This window comes from Cydia splendana, chromosome 9 (genome assembly GCF_910591565.1).
Source record: "Cydia splendana chromosome 9, ilCydSple1.2, whole genome shotgun sequence".
NCBI lineage: Eukaryota > Metazoa > Arthropoda > Insecta > Lepidoptera > Tortricidae > Cydia > Cydia splendana.
In genome coordinates, this window is record NC_085968.1 from 18,206,291 (window position 1) to 18,232,027 (window position 25,737).

The following is a 25,737-nucleotide window of genomic DNA, read 5'->3' on the forward strand; positions in this document are numbered from 1 at the left end:
TATTTTGCAACATAGGGGTAAGTATTTGGGTGCACATTCGACTGCGTCAATGACGCGTGTAAAGGAAGCAGAGTTCGGTTACATTCCATCGTACAATGAGTAATTTAAAAATTCAAAAACTCGTCGAGGCCGCGTGCGCGAGGTGAGGCGATCTTACGAGCACCACTCGGCAATTGAGACTGTTACTGCCTGCATGCTACCTATACAAGCCCTTTTACCGTGTTCCGTTTGAACGCTTAAATAAAATCGAAGCACTTCAACTTTAAAGAAACAGTCTCCAACTCTCCAGCCTCCTAATGTTTTCAAATTGCGGTACGCTTTAACCGGTCACCCAATTTTCTAGTTGGTCAAATAAGTCTACACGATTTATAACCCATGATATATACTGTTATGTTGTATACTGTTAACCCCTACCTAATCTACGGCATCGCCAAATTGAAAACATATTGAAACTGATATATTTTTCGTGATGTTTGCCTAGTTTGAACCGTTTGAAGAAAAAAATCAGACCAAGAAACTCGAGTCACGTTACAAAACTTACATTAGTTATTCCAGAAAGGATTGTGGAATCTAATATCAATTAGGAACAAATGGGAATGTGGGCAGTTTCTTCAGGCACGCCGCGTGCGCCAGCTAATTGGTAAACATGGCGGAGAACAAATGCGAGCGATTGCTCGCTACTAGCTCACAACTATTTTTAAATGAAATTCTTTCGACTCATATTCCCAAGTGTACTTCCATAGTATTTCCAGTCAAAGGTGCATCAGGTTTTGGAATTCGGTATTTGATTGCAATTCAATTATTCAGCCGTTATTCATTGCGTTGGTTAATGGTATATGGGTTCAGTGGATCCAATAAAAATTAATTGAACTAGCTTTTTATATAAATTTATTCTCTAAGCGAATAACTAAGGTGTGGGAAAAAGATGATATATTCTACAATTTGGACACTCAAGAACAGCGTTTATGTTAAGTAATGGCTTAGATAAAATGTAGTTACCTTATTAATTGTATCTGTGTGTACTGTTATGGCGTAAATAATTGTGATGACTTTTGAATGTATTGTGCGAGTATGTTTTAAATAAATTACGTCTTATTGTGACTAAGCGATTGTTTGGTTATATACTTAAATAAACATAATAGAATACCAAACTCATGAGATTAAAAAATAAGGCAACAGTAATCATTATAAAATTTTAAATTGCGTGTACTTGAATCCCTACTCACCGACCAAACGAATCATCATACCTGATTTTCAAATTGCCTTATCAACAAACTGCACCAAAGAAATTAAGACCGAATCGCATCAATCATAAAGTTTAAAATAATTCAACAGTTTCCATTTAATTACTGTTTAGGTAAGTAGCAAAGTGAAAATGGGCCTTATGAGAACGTTACAAGTTTTCATTTGGCGAGAAGTCAGGGGTCAGTTTCGTGGGGTCATTGGATTAAGAGCGTTGACTTGTGAGGGATAGAGCTGGAAGTCGTTTGATCGGTGTGAGAGTTCACCGCTAGTACGTTAGGGTAAAAACTGGGTTGTAATTAGTCTGAGCTGTGAACAGATGCGAGTCAAGTGGACGGCGGCGGCGATGGATTTGGACTATGGCCTGGCAGCGTATTCCCGTTGCGCGTACCTATGTAATGTATAGTGTAACGTGAACTCTAAATCCGGAACTTTACGTATGTATTGAAGAGCACACGTATACTGGTTTACCCGACCGGTGAACCCGCCACCAGTAGCAAGCCATAGCTACTCAAGCGTCGGCGAGCATCGCCTTTAGGAAAACCAAAGATACTTACATTCGAATATACATCTGAATAATATAATTTGATATTGATGTGGCATTACTGCATTACTCACTTCATCTCGCCCTCACTTATATATAAGAAGCATTGGACGTATATGTAATACTTGATTAGGATGAGATTTTTTAAATTTAATGTAAAGACCGCCCTCAGTCAGTATTTGTGTTACCTCTATAAACGTTAAATTTGCATATTCATGGGATGAGGGACATGACCAGTATGGCCAATAATAGATGGAAAGAGTTCGTATTAAAAACTTAAAAAAAAACGAATACTGAACGTAAAGAATTATGTAGACGAATCGAGACAATATTAGTAGGTATAGTAGATTTTTACAGATATATAATATAAACAGTATTTTAAGATTAATTTTTAAAAATTACATATGTTTCGCTTTTTTAAATTCAGTGTATCCTTTCAAGTACTGGTTTTGATTTAAACTTATTTTGCCTGACTCATTAGTGAAATAAGAAAATTTCATTTCGACTAGATAAGCATTGAAAGTCGGATTAAAGGAAAAAGTTTATGTAGAAACTTACGCAGTCCTATAAACTGTGAAGTACAGGCGACGAACTTAAAGGGTACGACTATTATACCTTATAACTTGTTAGCAGCAAGTAGGGCTTATTAGCTGACTTTTTATTTTAAGAAAGGTAGGTATTGAGATTTTAATATGGCTTGGCAGGCGGGTTGGCGATCGCAGTCGAGTACACCGAATTTGAGGGACGCTGCTGCCCGTCCACCGGTGGTCTTGGACGTAGTTTAAGGACGTACCCGGGTCCGGGTTTAATATGTAGGTTAGCTAAATATATGTATAATAATATTTGCAAAATATCATAAAAGTAAAAAACTCGTTACAGGCACGAGAAAAATATATTTTATTTATAGTTTTAAACGTTTGCGACTGAGGTTAAATAGTCAAAGAAAATGGAAATTGAAAAATGTTTACTGTTGTACTCACTAGAGAGGAGCGCAGGCAATTTTATATTAATTTTGCTGAATAGTCTTTCTTGACATACAATTTTAATAATTCCTAAATTAGGTACACAGGTATTTGTATCCAATAAAGTTACGCCAGTTTTCGTCAATAAATTTTCGGATATAAACGGATAATTGTACACTTATACGAGCATTTTCGATTTTACTTCAACCGGAAGCACTTTTCGAAATCACCCGGTGTGTAAATATATTTATGTTTACATGTACAAAATAAATGCATTTTTGTGGAAAATATTATTTTATATATTTTTTCCTATAAACGGTTAGATTTAAGCTATCAGAACTCGACATTTGCAAAGCGGAAAAATCGGTAAATTTTTTATAAATGTATGTGCATGTATTTACGTAAAATAAATAAAAGGCTCTTTGGGAACGATTTATTTACGGAGCAAATAAATGTAGAGCGACCGCAAACATTCAGACTATCTGATGATTTTATTATTAACATTATTATATAGTTACGAAATTACTGAACTCATTTATTGAATAATAGGTATATACTATTCTTAAATAAAATTATTTCTAAATCTTGCGGATACTTTACAAAAAACTATGTCGATCAGTACAAAAAGACACGTAAGGGCGTTTATTTCTTATATTTTCATTGAGAAGCTCCAATATGGATTTTGCTACTTGCCCTAAAGTCGCTTTTCATGCGGAACAACCCAAATATAGATAAATAAAGATGAAACTGTGTGTACTTACCGTTTCGGACGCAATGTAGCGCCCGTTGCTGCACTCAAGTAGTGAAGATTCACTCACCTGTAACGAAAAAAAAAAACTAATTACTTGCCTGCCAGTGATTCCAATAGCTTTTACGTTGGTATTATTTAGTCTATAGCTATAATGCAATAAAGTGTAGGGGAATCTAAAGGTAATTTCATCTAGTGGAATGGAATGAACCTTCCCTGCTTTAAGATTGATTACCTGCTGTTGGTGTATCCTTAAGGGGATCAGATGTACTGGTGTAAATAAAACAGTACATGTTTTGCATAGCGTCTTATTGTTATATTTATAGAATACTGAATTTACTACATGAATAACGAAGCAGGATCAACTATAACGCCTTTGAGGGGCTGATACTAACTTTATATACCTAGTAATTTTAGATCAAAATAATATAGGTACAGAAAGGTCCAAAACTACGTTGACAGAGATTTTTACTATAGATAAAGGAGAATATCTTAAGCTTGGTTTTAGTGAAATTTAGTAGTGATTTTAAATTTTTAATGACATTTTATTTTATAGTTTCGTTTAGTCAGCTGACATACTGACAGACGGATATGTCAAAACTTTGAGGATTCTGTTATTGCAATTTCGATTACGAAACCCAAAAAAGTACATTACTTCAAAAAAGGTATTATCAAAACACACATTTCACGCAAATAAATACAAGTTATTACAGTCCATCCGTTGTATTCGGTAACACTAGTCAAAAATCAATTCTCTCAAAGCAATAACCAGAATCAAAGCAGTTAATCACACTAGTTTCCCAAGGGCAGACGAGTCGATACCTATTTGCATGACTAACCACCCCTTAAACCCGGGACAGAGTATACCCTGGTCAACAATAGGAACGTTTAGCAATTCACTCTCATAATGAAGTTAAACGGAGATTGTGGCCGGTTGCCCCCACCCCTATGAATCGTGAGGCGAAACGTCGAGCTTTTAGTGAACATTGGCCCATCGGCGGACTTAATTGGCACGGTTTCAAACATTGGCATTGACGACGCTTTGGTCACATATGATTTCGTGTTTCATTGAGGTTTTAGTTATTTTACGGTAGCAAAACAGGTAAAATTCTATGGAAAAGAGATTAATTTACGAAGCTCACAAAAGCGAAAATTTGCTTTAGCTAGTTTTTAGTAAAAAATCAAAACTGAACAACACAGTTCGCGAAACAATCACAAAATAAAATCATATGTGTGAACGACTTAATTTAAGTGATCACTTAATTAAGGCATTTTCATTTAGAGTCTGTGCGGGAAGAGAAGAGTTGTGGAATGTATGGGGCCCAAATTTCCGTTCACTGGGCCCAATACATTCCACGACTCTTCTCTTTCCGAACAGACTCTAGCTAATGAGTAATTTTATGGCTGGTCAGCTACTAAATTACATAAAAGTGGTCACAGTACTGAAAATTAATGTCAATCGCGTGTTTCGTCATAAAAGGTAAAATAATATGTCTCTTCTTCTTCTTCCTCGCGTTATCCCGGCATTTTGCCACGGCTCATGGGAGCCTGGGGTCAGCTTGACAACTAATCCCATGATTTGACGTAGGCACTAGTTTTTACGAAAGCGACTGCCATCTGACCTTCCAACCCAGAGGGTAAACTAGGCCTTATTGGGATTAGTCCGGTTTTCTCAAGATGTTTTCCTTCACCGAAAAGCGACTGGTAAATATCAAATGATATTTCGTACATAAGTTCCGAAAAACTCATTGGTACGAGCCAGGGTTTGAACCCGCGACCTCCAGATTGCAAGTCGCACGCTCTTACCGCTAGGCCACCAGCGCTTCTCAGTTCTTCTTCTTCAGGTAAAATAATATGTAACTTACACAAAATTTAAGCTAACCTTTAAAAATGCCCAAATCATTAAAAAACATTGTCGAAAAACGTAGTTAATACAAGCGTAACAAATATTTACACCTGGTATATGACACGGCGCCACTTGTCGCCTGTTACGCGCGCCGCCGAGCGCGAGCTCGCCGGGTTCAAGTCACAGAATTGGCATTGAAACCCTTACGGGTCTATTATGACGTAACATCGGAAGATTCGGGGTTTTGAGACAGTTGGGATGTTGAAAAGTTGGAGTGAATTTGTGATTTCGTGTGCTCTTTCATTAAGATACAGGCAGCTAAAACTCAAAGGTATTCTTAAAAAACTCGTAGGTCCTGGAGCGCATTGTAAAGGCAGTTTTAGAGTGCCTGTCAAAACAATCTCATTTAGTAATTGGGCAAATGAAACCAAATATAAAGCTGAAATTGGTTACAATATTGAAAAGTACCTACCTAGTATATCCTATAGGCACTGAATGATTACAAAATCCAATTATTTAGTCGAACGCATTCTACCCCCAAAACGATTTGAGAATTTGACTCCTTCTATAATTTAATGAGAGTTTAAATAAATAAGTATTAAAAGAGATTATCACACAAATTGACTAAGTCCCACATTAAACTTAATATAGCGATACATTATTATATAATATATAAATATGTTTTTTGTTTTATTTTTCTTAATACATAGAAAACACCCTTGACTCAGGAACAAATATCTCTGCTCATCACATTAATAAATGCCCTTACTTAGAATTAAACCCACGACCATAGGCTTTATAGGCAAGGACACTACCCACATAGGCCTTACCCCATGTACCTACTAATACTAATATACTAATAATACTTACGAGAGAAGAATTTCAGCGCTAAGTACACTAGTAGGTACTATGCAAATCTATTATGCTGAACATAATTATCAATTATGAAACGAAGTTAGAGGCTTTGTGCATTAGATTAGATTAGTTAGTAGATAACTATTTAGGCGTTAAACAACATAGTAATTTAATGTGTCTATATTTCAAATGTAGTTAAGAGCAAATACACCCATTTTCACTGCTTCTGAACGTATATTGTTTTACTAGTAGTAAACGATATACCTACTCTACTTAGATACATAAAGTGGAAACAAAAACATACTCGTTACGGGGATGATGTGCTAAGTACACTGGCTGCCACTCAAGTCTATGAAACAGTCAGAATTTTCTCCAAGTTGTGCATTACATATCCCCTAGAGGATGTTCCGAACTTATGCACAAGACACGTGGCTTACTTTGATACGCATCTTACAGCTTTAGTTTGTTTTACACTTAGTAAATAATAAAATTCAAAATTTGACTATACGAGTACAAGCTTAAATTTTTAAATGGTGGTTATACAATTTAAGACGAAATTAGAGAAATTGGAGGGCATAACCCGAGAACCGCCCGAATCCTCAAATCGCCCGAATTCTAAACTACAAACGTAGTCCTCATTTTCCTATCTGGATATTAACATTATTAAAAATATTTTGACACAATTTGTTGTATATCAACCACAGCTACGCCCCTACGTTTGATTTCTTTTTATAATTTTTAATTATTATAAGAGTTAGGAGCATTTGAAAATTTGTATGACAACTGTTTTTCGCTCCAAATTTTTACTATAATCAAAAACGCTCCTAATTTTTAAAATAATCAAAAAATCTAAATAAATCAAACGTAAAGGCATAGCTATGGTTAAAATACATAAAATTATGTAAAAATATTTTCCATAGTGTTCAGAGATGAAAATGGGGACTACGTTTGTATGAAGAAGTGTCCGTCTCCTTTTCTGTTAATTTTGAAATCAAATACATCACAAGTTTACCTCTAAGTCTAATAAGAGTCAACGAGAATGTTCTGAATTATTTAGAAGTACAACCCCCAAGCAGTATTGTGATCAAAGGAGGGAGATTGGTGATATCGTCGTCGTCCCCGACATACCGAAATTCTTTCCTGATCCCGAATTTCTACTTTGAACGTAAAAGAAATGTTGACTAAGAAAACTAATTTGTAGTTAATAGATTGTTTACTTTCTTCTGATGTTTGCGCAATTCAATTGACCCTCTAAAAGTCTTTGTCGTAGAACTATTTGGAGAAAAGTATGCATTTGAAACTAAACCGATTTCATTTAATTTTGGTGCCGTATATTGATAATATAGCATACGTTTTGACCATAGTGAAAGAAATACAATTTTCTTGTACAATAACAAAAACATGAAATCTTCAGGAAGTAATTTAAAGTCGATGCATATACAAAGACAATATCGTTGGGGTTGTGCCGCATAAGCAAAATAACAGAAACTTGTACTCCCGTGCAAAAGTGCATGGCCACTTTATGAATGAATTCCTTTCATAATGTGTCTATGCAATTTTTGCAGTTCCCTATACATGGATAATTTTAAAATGTATCCGTGTATAGCGAGCACAGGGCGCTCTTAAAGTTATATAACACTTAAGTATATTAGATACATAAATCTATCAGAAATGGTCACATGAGTACTAAAGCTTTGAAACCACTAACACAGTATAATAGAACAGATACCCGTGATTATTACGAGCAATACAACATCAGACCTATGTATGCCTAACAGGGGCATAACTTCGCCGGGTGCCTGTTTCACCTCAAGTTTGCGAACTTTTGACAACGCATCTTCCCCGATATTGTTTTAAGTTTATTAAGTTTCGAACATTGCATAACGCAAGTTTACTAATGAACCAACAAGGGCTTTTATGGAATTTTAATAACATTTTTTACGTATAGGATTCTATGGATCTTGCACCTGATTATTGCCTCGTGTTTGATCGGATTCGTGACGATCACACAACATGTACGAACATGTACAGACAACAAAAGCAAGAAAAGAAGAAATCATTAAATGTGTATCACGAAATAGTAGTAGTAATAGTAATAGTAGTTGTCGTAAATAGCTATTAGGGTTCATGTATGTGTTTAATTAGTCTCTACGTTTAGGTTACTATTTTTACTTTAGTATATCATGTTTTACTTTGTGCTCGTATATTATGTCAAATGAATTGCGTGGAATGTTTTATATCTAGTTATAAGTCTAGAAATTCATGCTCCTTTCATACGTGCTTAATATTGTACCTATTTATAAGTCTAGGATTCGTGCTCCTTTCATACGTGCTTATAATTAACGAGATTGGCAAAAATATACATTACTGACTCTGCATGATACACCCACTAGTTGAAGAAGGTACCAAACGGCCTTGTGTTTTACTATATAAGGCAGAGCCGTTTCGTGGCTTATTCAGAGATATCAGAGACATCAAGAGAGCTTCACTCATACCAGCCTGAACACTCTCCAAGTGAATAAATCAAATATATGTGTTTTCATTTCACACAACACATATACCGGTAAATGGAGGTATAGCGGACTTCGAGACAGCACAGCGGCCAGCGCGTTCCAGCGGCGGATTTCTACGCTTCTCCCAACGAACCCCCACATCACGAAAAGCTACAGTCTACACTCCACAGTTTGGTCCTTTTGAAGCCGGATGAAGATAGAAAAACGTACGCGCTGAGTTTCAAGCGACATAGCTTAACTCAGACATCAAGATAGAAAAACGTACGCGCTGAGTTTCAAGCGACATTGCTTAACTCAGACAGCAAGAAAGAAACAAGTACGCGCTGAGTTTTAAGCGAACGTTGCTTGACTCAGACGGCAAGAAAGAATAAAGGACGCGCTGAGCCTAGAAGTTCGCTTCGGTTTAGACCCAAACCCTATACCTTTCCGTAACCCATTTACCGGCTTGCCGGACGGACCGTGCAGCGTCGTAGATTAATCTCCGCTCACGTGTCCTGGCAACTTTCGTTGCATGTGTCACATGGTTGATGCCCACACACTGCTTTCGAACGTTCTAGGCATAGCACTTTGCCATTGCGGGAGATTCAGTGCCACGAGGGATCCACGCTTAGGGCACTGACGTTGCGCACGGCAACGGTCAGTCATAGGCATAGGCAGGTCAAGTTAGGGACCCCCCGCGTGTGTTAAGTGAAGTGGTTCCAGCCAGAAAGATGTCCGAAAAGGAAGCAAGGAGCCTACGACCACGCACCAAGGGCCCACCTGCGCCCGCACCGAACATGGATACCCCTACCCCCTCGTCTGGTAAGACTACGTCCAACGAGACTAATACGTGGAGCAATGGCACCAGTGGCAACCCGAATGCTACCGGTGGAACCGAGTCGGTACACTCGGAGATGTTAGACGCCACCGTAGTAAATCGTAGTAGGTCGAATACGCTAGTGAATAAAGACGCCGATGCGCCGCCGCCGCCGTCGCGGGCGCCGTCTAATCGCGAATTAAAGAATCGCAAATCGGTTAGGGAACGCGACAATGAATTGTCCGTGCTAATGGCCGAGCTCGAGGTTCATAAAGCCCGTCTAGTCGTTGCTAAGACCGAGTCCGACACTGCCAATTTACGGCTGCAGATTGCGCAATTGAAGGCGCAGTCTCGCGGCGGCAGTGACGCGACCGTCGAAGCTTCTAAGAAAGGGTCCGTCACTGCAAATTTGCGGCCGCAGGTTGCGCCACTGAAGGCGCAGTCTGTCGGCAGCAGTGACGCGACCGTCGAAGAACGTACTAGAAGTTGGGTAGAACGACAAGCTAGGTTACAGCACGAGGTCGCGAAAGAAAACGTTAAATTCCCGCCGCCGAAAAAGACCGCGCAGCCGCCGCCGCGTGCCGCCGCCGACCGGGCTAGCAGACCGCCCCCGCGCGTTTTAGAGGTACCGCACGGTACCTACGCGCCAATGTACCATAAACCGCCGGAATTACCTGCATTCGGCGGAGATATCACCGAGTGGATATCATTTAGGGCAGAGTTCGAAGATACGTCGCCCATGTTTAGTGCCGTCAATAACGTCAGTCGGATTAGGCGCGCACTTAAGGGCGAAGCTCGGACGGCCGTAAAATCAATAATGTACACGGTTCAGGATCCGTACGAAATAATGGAAGCGCTGGAACGGCAGTTCGGCGACCCTGAGGAGATTGTTCTTACGGAAATTCATAATATTAAACGCATGCCGCGTTTATCCGAAGACAATTCGAATATAGCCTCATTCGCCGCGCATATAGCGAATGCCGTCGCCACCATTAGATCCTTGCGTCAAGAGAAATACTTGCACGCGCCTGAGCTCGTGAATAAAATCGTGGATAAATTAAATCTGATAGTGCGCTATGAATGGGCCAAATACTGGCAGTCTAACGTAGAAACACCCGGGTTAGTAGCAATTTCCGAGTTTCTTAACGAAATTAGTACTGCGGCCAAGCGCATAAACCGATATAAGCCGTCCAACAAATCACGGAATGCAGTGAACGCGGTTTCCTCTGCGCGCGAACCCAGAAGATCGAGCCAAGCTCTCTCTAGGTCTCGCGACCCCGCGTTCTACCGTGATGCGTATGATAGATCGCGAAATGAACGAAACGCGGTTTCTTCTGTGCGCGAGCCCAGCAGGTCGAGCCGCGCTCTCGCTGGGCCCCGCGCCCCCGCGTCCATTCGCGACTATAGTTCGGATTCGGAGTCAGATTTCCGCGAGTCATACACACGTGATACGGGAAATAGATCGCGTACTAATAAATCGACCGTAGCTCAAGTAAAGCACCGCGATGGCAATTTAAAGAAAAAGCCAGCGTCAACCGGAGCTAAGCCCAAGCGACAGATAGCGTCTGTCTCTGTCTCGCACGAAGCGTGCGCCATATGTAACAACGGCAAAGAACACGAAGTTAAGGAGTGTTCGAAATTTCTAGCCGCGACCATACCTGAGCGCTGGGACTTGGCAAAGGGAGCTAAATTGTGCTTTAGATGTCTAGGCGCGAATCACCGTAAACTTTTTGGATGTAAATATGTCGCGTGTGGCATGAATCAGTGCGAAGCCGGACATAGTAGACTATTACACGGTTTAAGCGCGGCCAGGTCCGCGAACGGTAATAGTGCGCCGGCAGCACGCAAAGCAGTACTCAATGTTAAACTGCCGCAGACGTATCTCAAAATCATGCCCGTAGAGGTGTCGGGACCGTTAGGTACCGTCCAAACCCTCGCGCTACTCGATGAAGGCGCGGCAATGACGTTGATGTTACATGAAACTGCGGATAGAATCGCACCTCGTGTGCGCGGTGAAACATTAGAGATAGAAGGCATAGGCGGTGTAGTACGGGACCCAGATTCGTATGCGTTACGAGTCGCAATACGGGGTTTTTGTAGTCGACATATGGAAATGATGGAGACTTACACGGTTTGCGATATAGGTTTAGGAGCGCAGGGCGTGCCGCGAGACTTGGTAGATAAATGCGATCATTTATCTAAAATCGCGGACGAATTAAGTTACCCCCCCCGCAGTACCTACTATCGTGATAGGCCAAGATAACTGGCATCTCATCATTAGTCGGCAAATTATAGACGGTCCGCCTAACCTCCCAGTCGCGAGTTTAACCAGGCTAGGATGGGTTTTGCATGGACCAGACCGTACGTGTCGCGCCGCGGTACAATTTGTTGGGCACGCAAGGCCTAATACCGCGGATGACGAGGCCTTACAATTGATGAAACGACATTTTGACATAGAGTCATTAGGCGTTTCACAAAAATTACCTCGGGCCGACCCCGACCAACGTGCGCTAGATTTGTTAGAAGCCACCTGCGAAAAGATACCGGGGGAGCAACGGTATCGCTCGGGCTTACTTTGGCGGTCAGATGACGAGAAACTCCCCGATAACCGAGCGCAAGCACTGAAACGGCTGTACAGTCTAGAACGAAAGCTAGACCGCGATGCGAAACTTAAAGCCGAATATGCAAAGCATATGAACAACTTGCTCGACAAAGGTTACGCGGAGAAAATGAACTCGCGACCGCCCCCCGAGGCACCCCGGACGTGGTACCTAGCCCACTTCCCAACTTTTCACCCGCAACGCGGGAAAATGCGATTAGTTTGGGACGCGGCCGCAACAGCTTATGGACGCTCGCTCAATAGCGCGCTGTTAGCTGGCCCCGACCTGTTAGAATCACTTTTCGGCGTGTTAGTGCGTTTCCGCGAGGGTAAAATCGCGGTAATAGCCGACGTCAAAGAGATGTTTTTACAGATCGAAATAATTGAGCAGGATCGTGATGCGTTACGTTTCGTTTGGAGGGGAGAGGACCGTACCTCCCAACCGCAAGAATATAGGATGAAGCGGCTTATATTTGGTTCGGCAGCGTCGCCGACAACCGCGCTATACGTCAAAAACGAAAACGCAAAATCGCATAGTAAAGAATTTCCGATCGCAGCGGAAAAAACAATAAAGAATACGTACATGGACGACATGTTGATCGCCCTCGATACGTCTGAAGAGGAAGCGAGACGCGTAGTAAACGAAGTTTACGATCTGAATATGCGCGCGTCATTCGAGCTTCGCGGGTTCGCATCGAACCATCCTGCGGTAATTGCTGACGTAGTTAATAGCAATCAGGAAACGTCGCTGTTAGGCGCGAACGAGAGCGAACGTACCTTAGGTTTGAAATGGAATCACAAACGTGACACCTTAGGTTTCAACGTAAACTTTCGTAATACGCCCGAAGACGTACTTAACGGTCAGAAATTACCTACAAAACGACAGGTAACAAGTAGCGCGATGTCGATATTTGATCCGATCGGTTACGTAAGCCCCATATCCGTCTTAGGCAAGGCGTTAATGCAGGAAATATGGAGGACAGGAATCGATTGGGACTCGCCTATACCCGTCTCACTCGCACCCGTTTGGCGATCGTTCATTGATAACGTACAACAATTACGAGACTTAGAGATTCCGCGACACGTGCCCGCATTTAATAGGGAGGCATATATGCATGTTTTTTGCGACGCGAGCGAAAAAATATATGCCGCGGCCGTGTATTTAGTTAGCATCAACCCCGAGGGGACTAGAACCTCCGCGTTAGTGGCCGCTAAGGCCCGCGTTTCACCTCTCCGGGTAGTCAGCATTCCGAGGATGGAATTGCAGAGCTGCGTACTAGCTACTAGATTAGCGGAAACCATAGTCAAGGAGTCAGATTACGTAATAAAGGACAAGTATTTTTGGTCTGACTCTAAAACGGCGCTCACGTGGATACGTTCGGACCCACGTAGGTATAAAACGTTCGTAGCACATAGGTTAGCAGAAATCGAGAACACTACCACCCCCGCCAACTGGCGCTGGGTGCCTAGTGCAGCTAACGTGGCTGACGACGCGACTCGTGGAGTACCTGCGCAATTTGGAGTGAACCACCGATGGTTCATAGGGCCCGATTTTATACGTAAATCCAAAGAGCATTGGCCGACCGAAAAAGTGCCTACGCCCGTCGCCGATACGGGCGAGGAACGCGTTAATAAACTCGTATGCTCAGTAGGCGTCGCGGAGAATAGGTTTGAGTACCTGCCGGAGGTGTGTAGGTTCTCAAAGTTCGTGCGATTAGTTCGCGCCACCGCTAGTATTCTGGTTGCCGCCGAGGTTTTCAAAGCCGCATTGTTCGCTAAGAAAACAGATATAGAGATAAATAAGGGGCATTTAGATTTAGCAGAGATATTGCTAATCCGACGGAGTCAACATGCTGCATTTCCGGAGGAAATGAAGCTTCTGGAAACTGGGCGGCCACTCCTGAAGAAATCTCCGCTATACAAAATCGCTGTACAACTTGACAAAAACGGAATCATCGTACTAAATGCTAGAATCGATAAAAACACGCATATGCCTGTTTTACATGCGAAAGAAGATTTCGTCAAGTTATTAGTACAGCATTTTCATGCACTCTACAATCACGGCAACCACGCGACCGTCATCAACGAGTTGAAACAAAGGTACTACATTATCGGGCTGCGCGGTAGCATTCGCTACATAACGCATAAATGCCAATGGTGCAGAACCTATAGGGGAACGCCAATCAAAGTTCCCATAGGTGACTTGCCGCCAGAAAGGCTAAAAGTGAATCAGCCGCCATTTACCGCTGCAGCCGTAGACCTGTTTGGCCCCATGCACATAACGATAGGCCGCCGCCGCGAGAAAAGGTGGGGTGTATTATACACATGCCTCACAACTCGCGCTGTACATCTGGAGCTTGCCGCCTCACTTTCGGCATCCTCCATGATACTGTCGCTACGCCGAATGATAGCGCGACGCGGCACGCCTACGGTTCTCTATTCCGACAACGCCACTAACTTCCACGGCGCGGAAAGAGAACTGGCAGAGGCCAAAAACACGCTGCCCGACAGTCTCAAGCCCTTCTTGACCGAGCGAGCCATAAAATGGAAGAAAATTCCACCCGGCAACCCCTCCGCTGGCGGTGCCTGGGAACGGCTCGTGGGCAGCGTTAAAACCGCATTAAAAGTAGTACTGAAAGAAAGAGCACCCCACGAAGAAGTTCTACATACTTTACTGCTAGAATCAGAGCACATAGTCAATTCCAGACCGTTGACACCAGTGAATCCAGATTTAGACATCGAAGCCCTGACGCCGAATCACTTTCTAATCGGTCGATCAAGTGCCATGTCGCCACTGGGTGTCTTCACAGACGCAATTATGTCGCTCTCTTCGTGGAAAACAGCGCAAACGCTAGCCGACCAATTTTGGAGGCGCTGGCAGCGGGAATACCGACCCAGCCTCCTCCCCAGGCCCGGTGCTCACCAAAACGTGAGAAAACTGCATGAAGGTGACGTAGTCATCATTGCGGATAGCTCCATGCCACGAGGAACGTGGCCCAGAGGCGTAATCGCCCAGCTATTTCCTGGCCCAGATGGTCATGTGAGAGTGGCCATTGTTCGCACACGCGCAGGTGACGTCCGCCGCCCAATTTCTAGACTTATCCCCATTTACTCCGCGCATGAAGACGGTGTTGGCACACGTGGGGGAGACTGTCGTAAATAGCTATTAGGGTTCATGTATGTGTTTAATTAGTCTCTACGTTTAGGTTACTATTTTTACTTTAGTATATCATGTTTTACTTTGTGCTCGTATATTATGTCAAATGAATTGCGTGGAATGTTTTATATCTAGTTATAAGTCTAGAAATTCATGCTCCTTTCATACGTGCTTAATATTGTACCTATTTATAAGTCTAGGATTCGTGCTCCTTTCATACGTGCTTATAATTAACGAGATTGGCAAAAATATACATTACTGACTCTGCATGATACACCCACTAGTTGAAGAAGGTACCAAACGGCCTTGTGTTTTACTATATAAGGCAGAGCCGTTTCGTGGCTTATTCAGAGATATCAGAGACATCAAGAGAGCTTCACTCATACCAGCCTGAACACTCTCCAAGTGAATAAATCAAATATATGTGTTTTCATTTCACACAACACATATACCGGTAAATGGAGGTATAGCGGACTTCGAGACAGCACAGCGGCCAGCGCGTTCCAGCGGCGGATTTCTACGCTTCTCCCAACGAACCCCCACATCACGAAAAGCTACAGTCTACACTCCACAGTAGTAGTAGTTGGTAGTTTAGTACCTACTCGTATAGCTCTAATTTTAACGTAGTTCCTCGCTAAAGAATTCTAAGATAATGCAACCAAATTCCATAAATTGGCGTTAATGTTTTATACAGGATTGCAATAAGACAATGAATCCATCGCCGTATTAAGTACCTAACGCTATCGAAACTCTTCCGATTAAAATTCAAGCATTCTACATTAAAAACGCGCTGGTCTATTGTGATCGTTAAAAATACAGCGGCTATTCACAGCCGTAAGGAAATGAATCTGAAAATAACTTGCAAGTAATGAACATAAATTATACAGTGCACAGTTCGAAGTAAAGGCCACACGTGCTCGATATCTGGCCGTGTGTTCGGATTGGCTGCGTGAGCGCAGGCGAGTCGAGTCGTCAACAAAACTTGTGTGAAATTACCAAACTTTGTGCAGGTAACTTGACGTAATCTTGGCTATTTTCCCTTGAAAATATTTCTTATTCAGACTCATCTGCCTGTGACCACGAACGCAATGTCACGTTCGATACGTCAGGCCAAATAATAAAAGTAAATGCATTTATTAAGTCCCGTTTCAGCTTTAAAATTATAAGTGAAATTACTATTACCTATTTAGTAGTAAATCAACATAATGTTGTCTTCCTGCATAAAATTTTACAACACGGAGAACACTTTTATTAAGATTAAAGCGAGTGCTAAAAAGTCCTCACACCGCTTCTATTACATACACGTATTTAAGTTTGGCGCGCAGTTATCTCGATTCGGGGCACGTCGAATGTTTATTAACATATCGACCATAAAACCGGGCGGATTTTTCCGCCTTCCGGTGCAGACGGCTTTCACGGTTTTTGCAGTGCCCTTGCCCCTTTTTGCCTATTTTTAGCATCGGTGCTGTAAGCATGGTATTATGTAACGTGTTTTATTAAGTCTACTTAGTATATTTTATGATAATATATTTCGGAAATAAATTTCACCTAAAATACCAATAAATCAATTAAGGTATACGTCGAAGTGCTGGTCACTGTCCCAGTATGATACGGAGTCGAGCACAGCTAGGGCGTTTACCTTACCTTTTTCCTTTATCATAATTTTCGGAAGGTTACGCGGAGTGCAATAATATTTTCTTATATAGTTTTATTAAAGAAAGTATTGTCTTAGTTAATATTACAAAAGAAAAATGCAGCTGTACGTAAACAACGAAACAGCTTTCATTATTCCCGAAATTCTTCTCAGAATTTCAAATAGCACCGTTTTAAAATATTCAAGTTTCTTTCATTTTACCAAGCCACCTGTATCTGGGTGTGCTTATTTTTCATTTGGCCACCACGTTCAACAGTATTGGCTTACGGAGTGGACAGTCGGAACAAAAATACCGTCGCAAAAGGGAAACTACTGCAAATATGGGAATAAAAACCAAAGGAAATGAATAAAAATGTATCGACGGATCGATAGGAATGAATAACGCTCCGTTGCGATTCAAATGTTTGTACTCGCCATAATGTTTGCTTAGAATACGAAGGAATGAGACTAGAAACGACGCCCGCCTGATGCCAACTGAACTAGTAAACAAGAAAACAGAAAAATATATGTGAAGATTGTGAAGCTAAACGGTTAAACGTTACAGAACTCATGTTTGTTTCCTTAGTAATCCTCTGTTAATTTTATTGTAATAGGATTAATAAAGATTGACGTTCAAAGACTTTCTTCATTATATTCTAAGTTTGATTTTAAAAATCTTAATAATTCTACCTCTCTACAGGTTCCGCGTAGGCACGCCACGTCATTAGGTGTTTTCGGACCTGACTAAAGCTCTATGCCAGATGAGGCGTTAGAGATATGTACATGGCGGCATAATAGGCAAATCCAGAGGACCATTGATTTTAGGTAGCGTCGGGAAAATCCAGGAAATCCATCATATCCTTGGTAGCTCTTTTTAACTAACTTGGGTATTAGATAATGGTTCCCTTCCCTTTTATTTTTGTGCAAAGTCAGGCGTCCTGCCCTTTTCAAATTTTTTGACAGCTATTGGTTTTTACGCTTCAGTTCATTATTTGACATCTTTGCAGCAAAAATACAGAAACGACCTATTTTCAAAATCGAGTCAGGGCCAGTGAATCAAAACGTATTCGTGCTTTCAAACGATATCATTGCACAGATTATGCTGTCAGTTGTGATTAATGTAGACTTATGACACGATTCTGGATCGACGAAAAAACTGCGTATCATCCACGGAAAGCGGCCAGAGCGAATTGATGGCGGGTAATTAAATAATCTGGCATTCCGGTAATGGAATGAATACAATAATCGTCGTCAAACTGAGCCTAATAGCCCAAACATAATCGCTAGTATCATTTTATTACGTTTTTAATTGGTAAACACATCGGTGTCGAATGAGGGGTCTCTATTGTTTCGTTTGGTTCAGAAACGCGTAACTTTTCAGGATTGCCATAAAACAAACCTAACCTAACATATCTATAAGATAACCTTACGAAAATCTTGAAAAGACTAATGATAATATGGCAAACAATACATTATGAGTATTATGACTTAAAACTTTATGTGAAACAAAGGGACCCCGTCGAATGAGATTAAAAGGTTACCATTTAGGACTAACATCAAGGCCTTCTTCTAATATAAGCAACTGATATATTGTTGTCTGGCTGGTATAAGGGCAAGTGACCCCGCGTTGAGCTGACTTGGTAGCCTCAGGGCAGGAGCCTAAACCGAGTGTACTTGTCAATTAGTCGATTTTATTTAGAATTTCAGTGCCATTAGGCTAGGGGTTTATTTGATAACCATTAGTGAGGGATACCGGCCCCGTCATCAAATTTGATAAATGACTGGAAGTCTTTCATTAACATTCGCAATCCGGGGTGAATGCGCACCTAATTCAAAGCTTTCAAAGCTTTTTTCGCTCGGTGTTCGCGCACTTTTGAAATGGAAAGGTATATTTCAATACAAAATGACGTATTGAAACTAACATGAGTCATTTCGACGTATTACGAGATACATTTGTTTACAGATAAATAAACTGTCATCATTGCCGGACCTGGTGCGACCAGTATAATAAAATTATTTGATAGCATAGTGAGTGATTTCCCTGTACCCTTATACTTATACACTACCGACTTGCATTTTTGGACGTTGCATCTTTGACCTTGCATTTTTAGCAAAATGGCGTAAAACTTTCATAAATAATCTGCAAAACCAAGGAAATAAAACACTTCAATAGCCACTCTACGGGCCTTTTGAGACCGAATACTAATTATTCTCCGATTTTTGACCGAATTGAGTTAATAATTTTAATTATCCGTAATCCGATACCAAGAACAAGGATACAATCAACGTCGGGGCGTAGCACTAAATCAAAACAAACTTCAAACTGGATCCCTTTACCAACTTTCTAAATAACGGCGAACAATCTTATTCATTAAAAATATCCATGAGCCCGATTATTAGGGAAGTAAAACGCCTCCGGTGGGGCGGAGTTTGCGAATACCCGCTTTCGCTAAGATTTTCGCGGGGTCAAACTTGGGAATGTTAACAGATAATTACCAGCAAGTTTTAGCTAGCACGAGACATTTAACAGATGCTTTATTCGGGAGCGTGCGGTCGCGGGCGCACAGTGAATTCTAATGAGCTACGCGTGGCGCGAAAATGAGTTTTACTGCTAAGGAAAAACGCGTTTCCCCAAAGGGTGAGTTAACACATTAGGACTGCTATCAGAGGTTAATTGGATTAGTGGTAACAATGCCTCCAGATGACCGGGTTCATTTTTTTCATTCATTCAATTATGTAAAATTCGGAAGGGTTTTGCTTATTTATGGGATTCAGGTTATTCTTTATGCAATATTTAATAAGTTTAAGACAATGAATATTTATAAACAAGAAGCTGTCTCTGAATAATGAAAGCATAATAAAATATTTCAGAGTATTAGGTATTTCAATTTGAAAGAAACGAGTAAATCAATCCAATATTTTTAAATAAATTGTATGCCCATCAACCTCTTTATAGAACTGAGAAAATTATTCATACCTATAACAACCCTAAATCAATCTAATGGGCTATAAGAGCGTTCACGCAGAAACTTATATTTCGAGATTCCGTTTTCAACTGTTTCTTCTCCAGACTTACAGGAATATAAATCAAAGTTTTTGTTTAATCTGAATACTTCTTCTTCAACCAAATATCAATTAGACTAGCAATTAATTAGCACTGTCAGTGTTCGAAGTAGAAGTTGAACTCATCTCTGTCCATCGCAGGGAATGTGCCAGCAATTTACATGAGTTGTTAGCTGTTTCCTTCCTATACGGACCAATTAATTTAATACGAAGCCGGAACGAGAAGCATCTCAAATGGGCCCCATCAATCCTATAACTAGCACTACTTAGCCGAACTTTCGGCAGAACATCAATTAGCAGAATTATTGCTTGCAAAATTCAAGTTCAGTTTCATTATTTTATTGGTCTGAGTAATAGCCGTGGAACTAATAGTAAATTGGGAAAATTTAGTATTTATTGTACTCGAAATAATTGCTTAATTGAATTAATTGAACACAAATAGGTACCAATTTAAATAAATTTAGCAAATTCAAAATTGAAAGGATTTTAGAAACTTTGCTTTGTATACAATCACTTCGAGGTCACTTAGTATCCAAGGGACCTAACTTTTTAATTTAGTTTCCAGCGACCGGTTATAGATTTGGCCAATCATGTACGAGTAAAACTAATTGATCCTTATAGTTTTTGACATTATACGAACTTTCAGTATGACCTAAGTATAATGTCGCTCTTCTGAAGCAATACTTCACGGCTCGTGAGACTTTGGGGAGAGTCACGCCCAGTAGGAAAACCAAAAATGCGTTGGTATGACGACATCAAAAGAACAGCTGGATCAAAATGGGTACAAAGGGCACAAAATAGACTAGAATGGCAAACATTGAAGGAGGCCTACATCTCAAAGATTGAAAAGGGCTAAAAAGAAGAAGAAGAAGCAATACTTACACTACACATAATTATTTATTTGGATGTTTAATGTTGGATAGTCCCAAAACTCTGCTACCGTCTACTAGATAATCTACATGAGATAAGTAGTAGACCAAAAGCAATCTTGCGTAACAAATAACTATTATATATGCGAACGTACAAAACCTATACAACGTCGTGGTCCACTGGCCATCTTGGCATGCCAGGCGTACAAGTAACGTGTTGCATAATGCATCTAATGACGTGACCTGCACTTCCGGCTTCCGGTGAATTAATCAGCTTTTACGACATTACCGTCATTGATACGACCTTTAAGTTATAAATTGGAATATAAGTCATATAGTAAAGTGAAGACTTTGATACCTCCCGGCATCGGCATTTTCAGCATTTGCGGCTAGGGCCATAAAAATATTAGGAACAACCACCCAACTAATCGTCCGAAATATCCCAACGAATAGTCCCAAATTTCACAACTACGGTTCAAATCTAAGTCGAATATCTTCGTTTAGCCATAACTATTATTAGAATGACGCAGTTCTAAGGTAAGCATTTTCATTAATGGAAGAAAAATCTGAAACAAAACTGAAAAGGACATTGATACCTAATTAGCTACGCATTGAACATTAGACAGTAGCTGGGTGGTATTCAAATTCTCAAGTCTAATTTTTATGCTAATAGGTAACCGAAATAACGTATCATTTCGAACGTACATGTACAATCTTGAACTGTTTGGGGCCCGTTTTTCAAAAGCATGTAGAGTCAGTCCATGAAAAGTCTGCAGCGGATTTGATAGTCCACGCAGTGCACGTGTTATTTTAAACGTCAAAATCTATGAAATTATGACGCATAAATGACACTTGCACTGCGTGGGCTATCAAATCCGCTGCAAACTTTTCTTGGTCCGACTCTAACTTGTAATACAAGTGGAAGTCCCTTTCTAACAAAAGCTGTCAAAAAGTGACATCCACTTGTATTACTAGTTACAAGCTTTTGAGAAACGGACCCGGTATAACGATCTGGTAAGTGGGTCCGAGTTAGAAATTGCATAGCTACCTAATCTAACTACGTTACTTATACGATTACACGCTGGTTTGAGCATGTGCACTAATGTGCAGAGATGCTCATATTGCTCAATTATCATGACGATTTGGACCTGATTTCACCAATGTGGCATAAGGACTTGAACTGAAATTAGACACCAATAATGGAAGGCAATTTCAAATAGTGAGAATACGAGTTATGAGGAAGAATATTTATAGTCGAAACAATTTTGTTTTAAAGTACTCCACATTTCTCAAGATATGCTTTGGGACGTTATTTGGTTGTAATATCCCCACGCTGCCACAATAGTTTGGTCGTTTCGTGTCATTCTTTTACATAGGTATCTGATTAAAATACTATAAAATGGCTGCACATAAGGTACTGTCAGAGTGCTCGCAAGGTAAAGAAAAAAAACATCCGAGCCGTTTTTAAGCAAAAATCTTACACCGGTGCGACGTCTTATACTTAAGGTTACTCAACGTCAGGACGGAAAGTTCATATGACGAATAATCTCATAAAGCCATAGCGAAGCGCAATGCAATAAATGAGTTGCAGCATCCAGCAGTGGAAAATCTCAAAAATGTGTCTGAGTATAGCGGTCTCGCAGTGTTAAAGCCCGACTGGTATGTTTCACTCGCCGATAGCTATCGCACTAAATCACGAGCCCAGAGTACGTTTATTTTTGAAAGTTAGTTTTTAAACAGAATATGGATTTGTGCGCCGGTAACCACCTTTGAATGCTTGCAGGTGAGTTTCAGGTGTATTTTTAAATCAAGGACGGTGTTAGTTTTGTAGTATCAGGAGTTGTCGATACGTGATTTGTCCGAATTGTATTTCTAGGAGGTTCGTATATATATTTAGAATTACTACTCTAGCCAGTATGAGATGGTGACGCCTACTTACCACGTTATCATGTTTAGACCTTGATTTTACATAAAGTGAGGAATAGATAGTTTTTTATTCATTGAGAAGTGTAACTATAAACTCGTCGTATAAAGAGCTATTGTTATATTGATGGTCAGTATTTTTAACCCGGAGGCCTTTATTCTCGCACGAGATCACTCTAGAATGCAATTTACAATAAATTATGTAGATATTAATAGGTTGAAAGGTTAAGGGTTGGAATAATGGTCGGGCCATTTATCGTTCGATAAATTGCGAGTGGAGACATTCTGCATCCAGATTACGTGCTTCAATATCCGGACCCGACGAAGCCTGCGACATGGTCGTGGGATCGATCCGCCGACTGGTCGCTTAATCGGTCGTCCGACTGGTCGCGTAATCGGTCGGACGACTGCCACGCGATCCCGAAGTAAATTAGTGCGTGAAAAACTTTCAGACACATTTCGTGAGGCGAACATTCCTGGTGAATTTTCAACCAAGTTACGGCGATGAGGTAATTTTGCCAATTTGCGAACCTAATGCGGCTGAATTAGGGATTTCGTAGATAAACATTGAATAATCCTTCAGGGAAAGGGATTTCCTTTGGCAAACATCGTACGTCATGGGTTCCGATTTTGTGGTATACGTGTTGTTTTGTTTGGTTATTTTTACGATTGATGTTACTTAGCGATTGTAGGTTATTTTCTGTGATTTGAAAACATATATTCAGGTATAATCGGCTTCTTTACTGAACCTGCTATGGTACATATTTCAATTACTTGTATACTCGCTTAGTTAAATTGGTCAGAAGAAAAGATAAACCTGTTAACCAAAGTGAATTTTACATCCCGAAAAGTAATTTCGTTTGTATTTATAACAAGTCAGAGCTTTCTGAATGGAAATGCCCACACAAAATGATCAATTTTCATTAATCTTGAAGAGAATTGCCAACACAAGAACGTTAAATGTTAGCAATATTTTCTTACATTGAAATACACAGTCAATTAAAAACTGTCAAAGTGAAATGTTCCCAAGAAAACAAGTCCCCGCCAGGCAAGAGCCACTCTTGTTTCTAGAGGAAATATTTGCCGAACCGAGACGTCTCCGCTGCAAGTGCAAACAGAACGACAACACAATTAATGTACTTATCCATTTAAATAAACGTTGGAATCTTTGATACCCTCTACTTACCTTAAGCGAGATATTTGAGAAGCTTCTTAAACGAAATACCTACTATTGCTATAAGTTTACACAAAATTAGTTACAATCTCACAAACAAATTGGTTCTATGGAACTAAGACCGGATAAACCCAAATTAGGTCAAGCCAAAGCAAACTTCAACACTTTAATCGTTTCTAAACACTATTACGAGAACCACATAGATTTAATCAGCAATTTCAGCAAAGATCGCTAATTCCTATAACAGATAAACTTCCGATATACCGAATAAGGTGACAACTAACAAGATGTAGATTAGAGAATTAAACTTTACGGCCTTAGCTTAAGGGTAAGTATCGATTGATTGCTATGAGAATCTGCGGTGTGGGTGCAAAATGATGATATAAGTCGATTGACAGAAGTCACTCTTCATTGTAATAGGGGATCGACGCGAACTTTAGCTGACAAATGTTTGACAAACCGGCCGATCTTGATTAACAGATCCTAGAGTACACCCTTTTGATCTTTGGCACAACCAATTAATTTGGCAAAGAAACCTTAGCCGGATATTGACGTGCCGGTACACAACTTTTTAGAAACATAAAAGGAGAAAATATTGTTTACCTGCCGCTGATTAGGAAGCGGATATTTGAATTTCAACGGCTTGATGGCCGTGACTGTCATAACTTTGAGGTATTTTGCTGCCAATTAATGATATTATCATGGAACAATTTTGTTGAAATTCAGACTCAATTACTTAGGGAAAAAATTAAATTATTTCATGAAACATTTTTTGATGTGTGTTTTTAACTAAATAGTCATACTAAAGTGTACTAGGGAGAAATATTTTCGGCAAGCAATCTTTAATGTAATATACATAAATTATGTCGCCTCTCCGCTATACGCTAACTATTCGTACCTATATCGCAAAGAATTCATAAAATATGCCTTGAAGGATAAACTAGTACGAGTAACAGTAATTAACGTATGCGGAGTGAAATTTGGACAAAGTTCAATATTGTTTTAAATAAAAAAAACACCATTCTTTTTTTAAATAATTATGTTCTTATAATAATGTATATATCAAGGCTTAATGTAAAAAATTGTTTACTCCCATGCGAGATGCTTTACGGCAGTTCTGTGGTACTTTGTCCATCGCTGTCGAAAACACAGATGTCGGCATTTTATTCAGCTCCGATTTTATTTTTCAAATCAAACTCTGTACATTTTTGGGACGAAAATTATTGCAATATACTCGCCTCTTTAGATTTGCCCAAAAATCTTCTATAGGGCGAAGTTGCGGAACATTAGGTGGATTTGATGTCTTCGGTACGTATGGGATGTTTAACTCCGCCATTTTGCTAAGGTTTTTTTTGGAATAATGGCTTGAGGCTAAGTCTGACCAAAACATTACATTTTCTCCTCTATGACTCGTATTTATGAAATCCCGCACTAATGGCAAACAACGCTCTATGTAGCGGTCGGCGTTCACAGCTAAACCTGACTCAAAGAATACAGGCTTAGACATTACGCATCGACTGATGGCAAGCCATAGCAAAACTTTTTTAGGAAATTTTGTATGCTCAACATATTTCACGTTCTCATCGGTTGGACCATTGGTGTTCTCAAAATAGTAATTGCCTTGCCACTCGTTTCCATCTAACGTGAAATATGACTCGTCATCCATAGCGCAAGTGACATTGTTTTTAGCGTAAAATATTTCTTTGACTAATTTACGCAGCCGTACTTTCTGGGTGATTTCTTGGTTTTCAGAGACAGTGGGCTTTAACTTTTCTACATCGCTTATCGATGCCATGTCTTTAAGATATTTTTT

The 25,737-nt window shown here is 40.3% G+C and overlaps 1 protein-coding gene across 7 annotated transcripts in view; it reads right to left on the minus strand.

Moving 5' to 3' along the window:
• Window positions 1-25,737, minus strand: part of LOC134793779 (polypyrimidine tract-binding protein 2) — a 635,946-nt gene that overhangs the window by 207,273 nt on the left and 402,936 nt on the right. For 3 of the 7 annotated variants that reach the window (XM_063765450.1, XM_063765446.1, XM_063765448.1), the window contains one exon: window positions 3,510-3,566. The exons of the other annotated variants lie outside the window; for them this stretch is intronic. In XM_063765450.1, coding sequence (XP_063621520.1) covers window positions 3,510-3,566 — 57 coding nt within the window. Of the gene's footprint in view, window positions 1-3,509; window positions 3,567-25,737 lie in introns of those variants that run through there. 7 annotated transcript variants of the gene reach the window in all.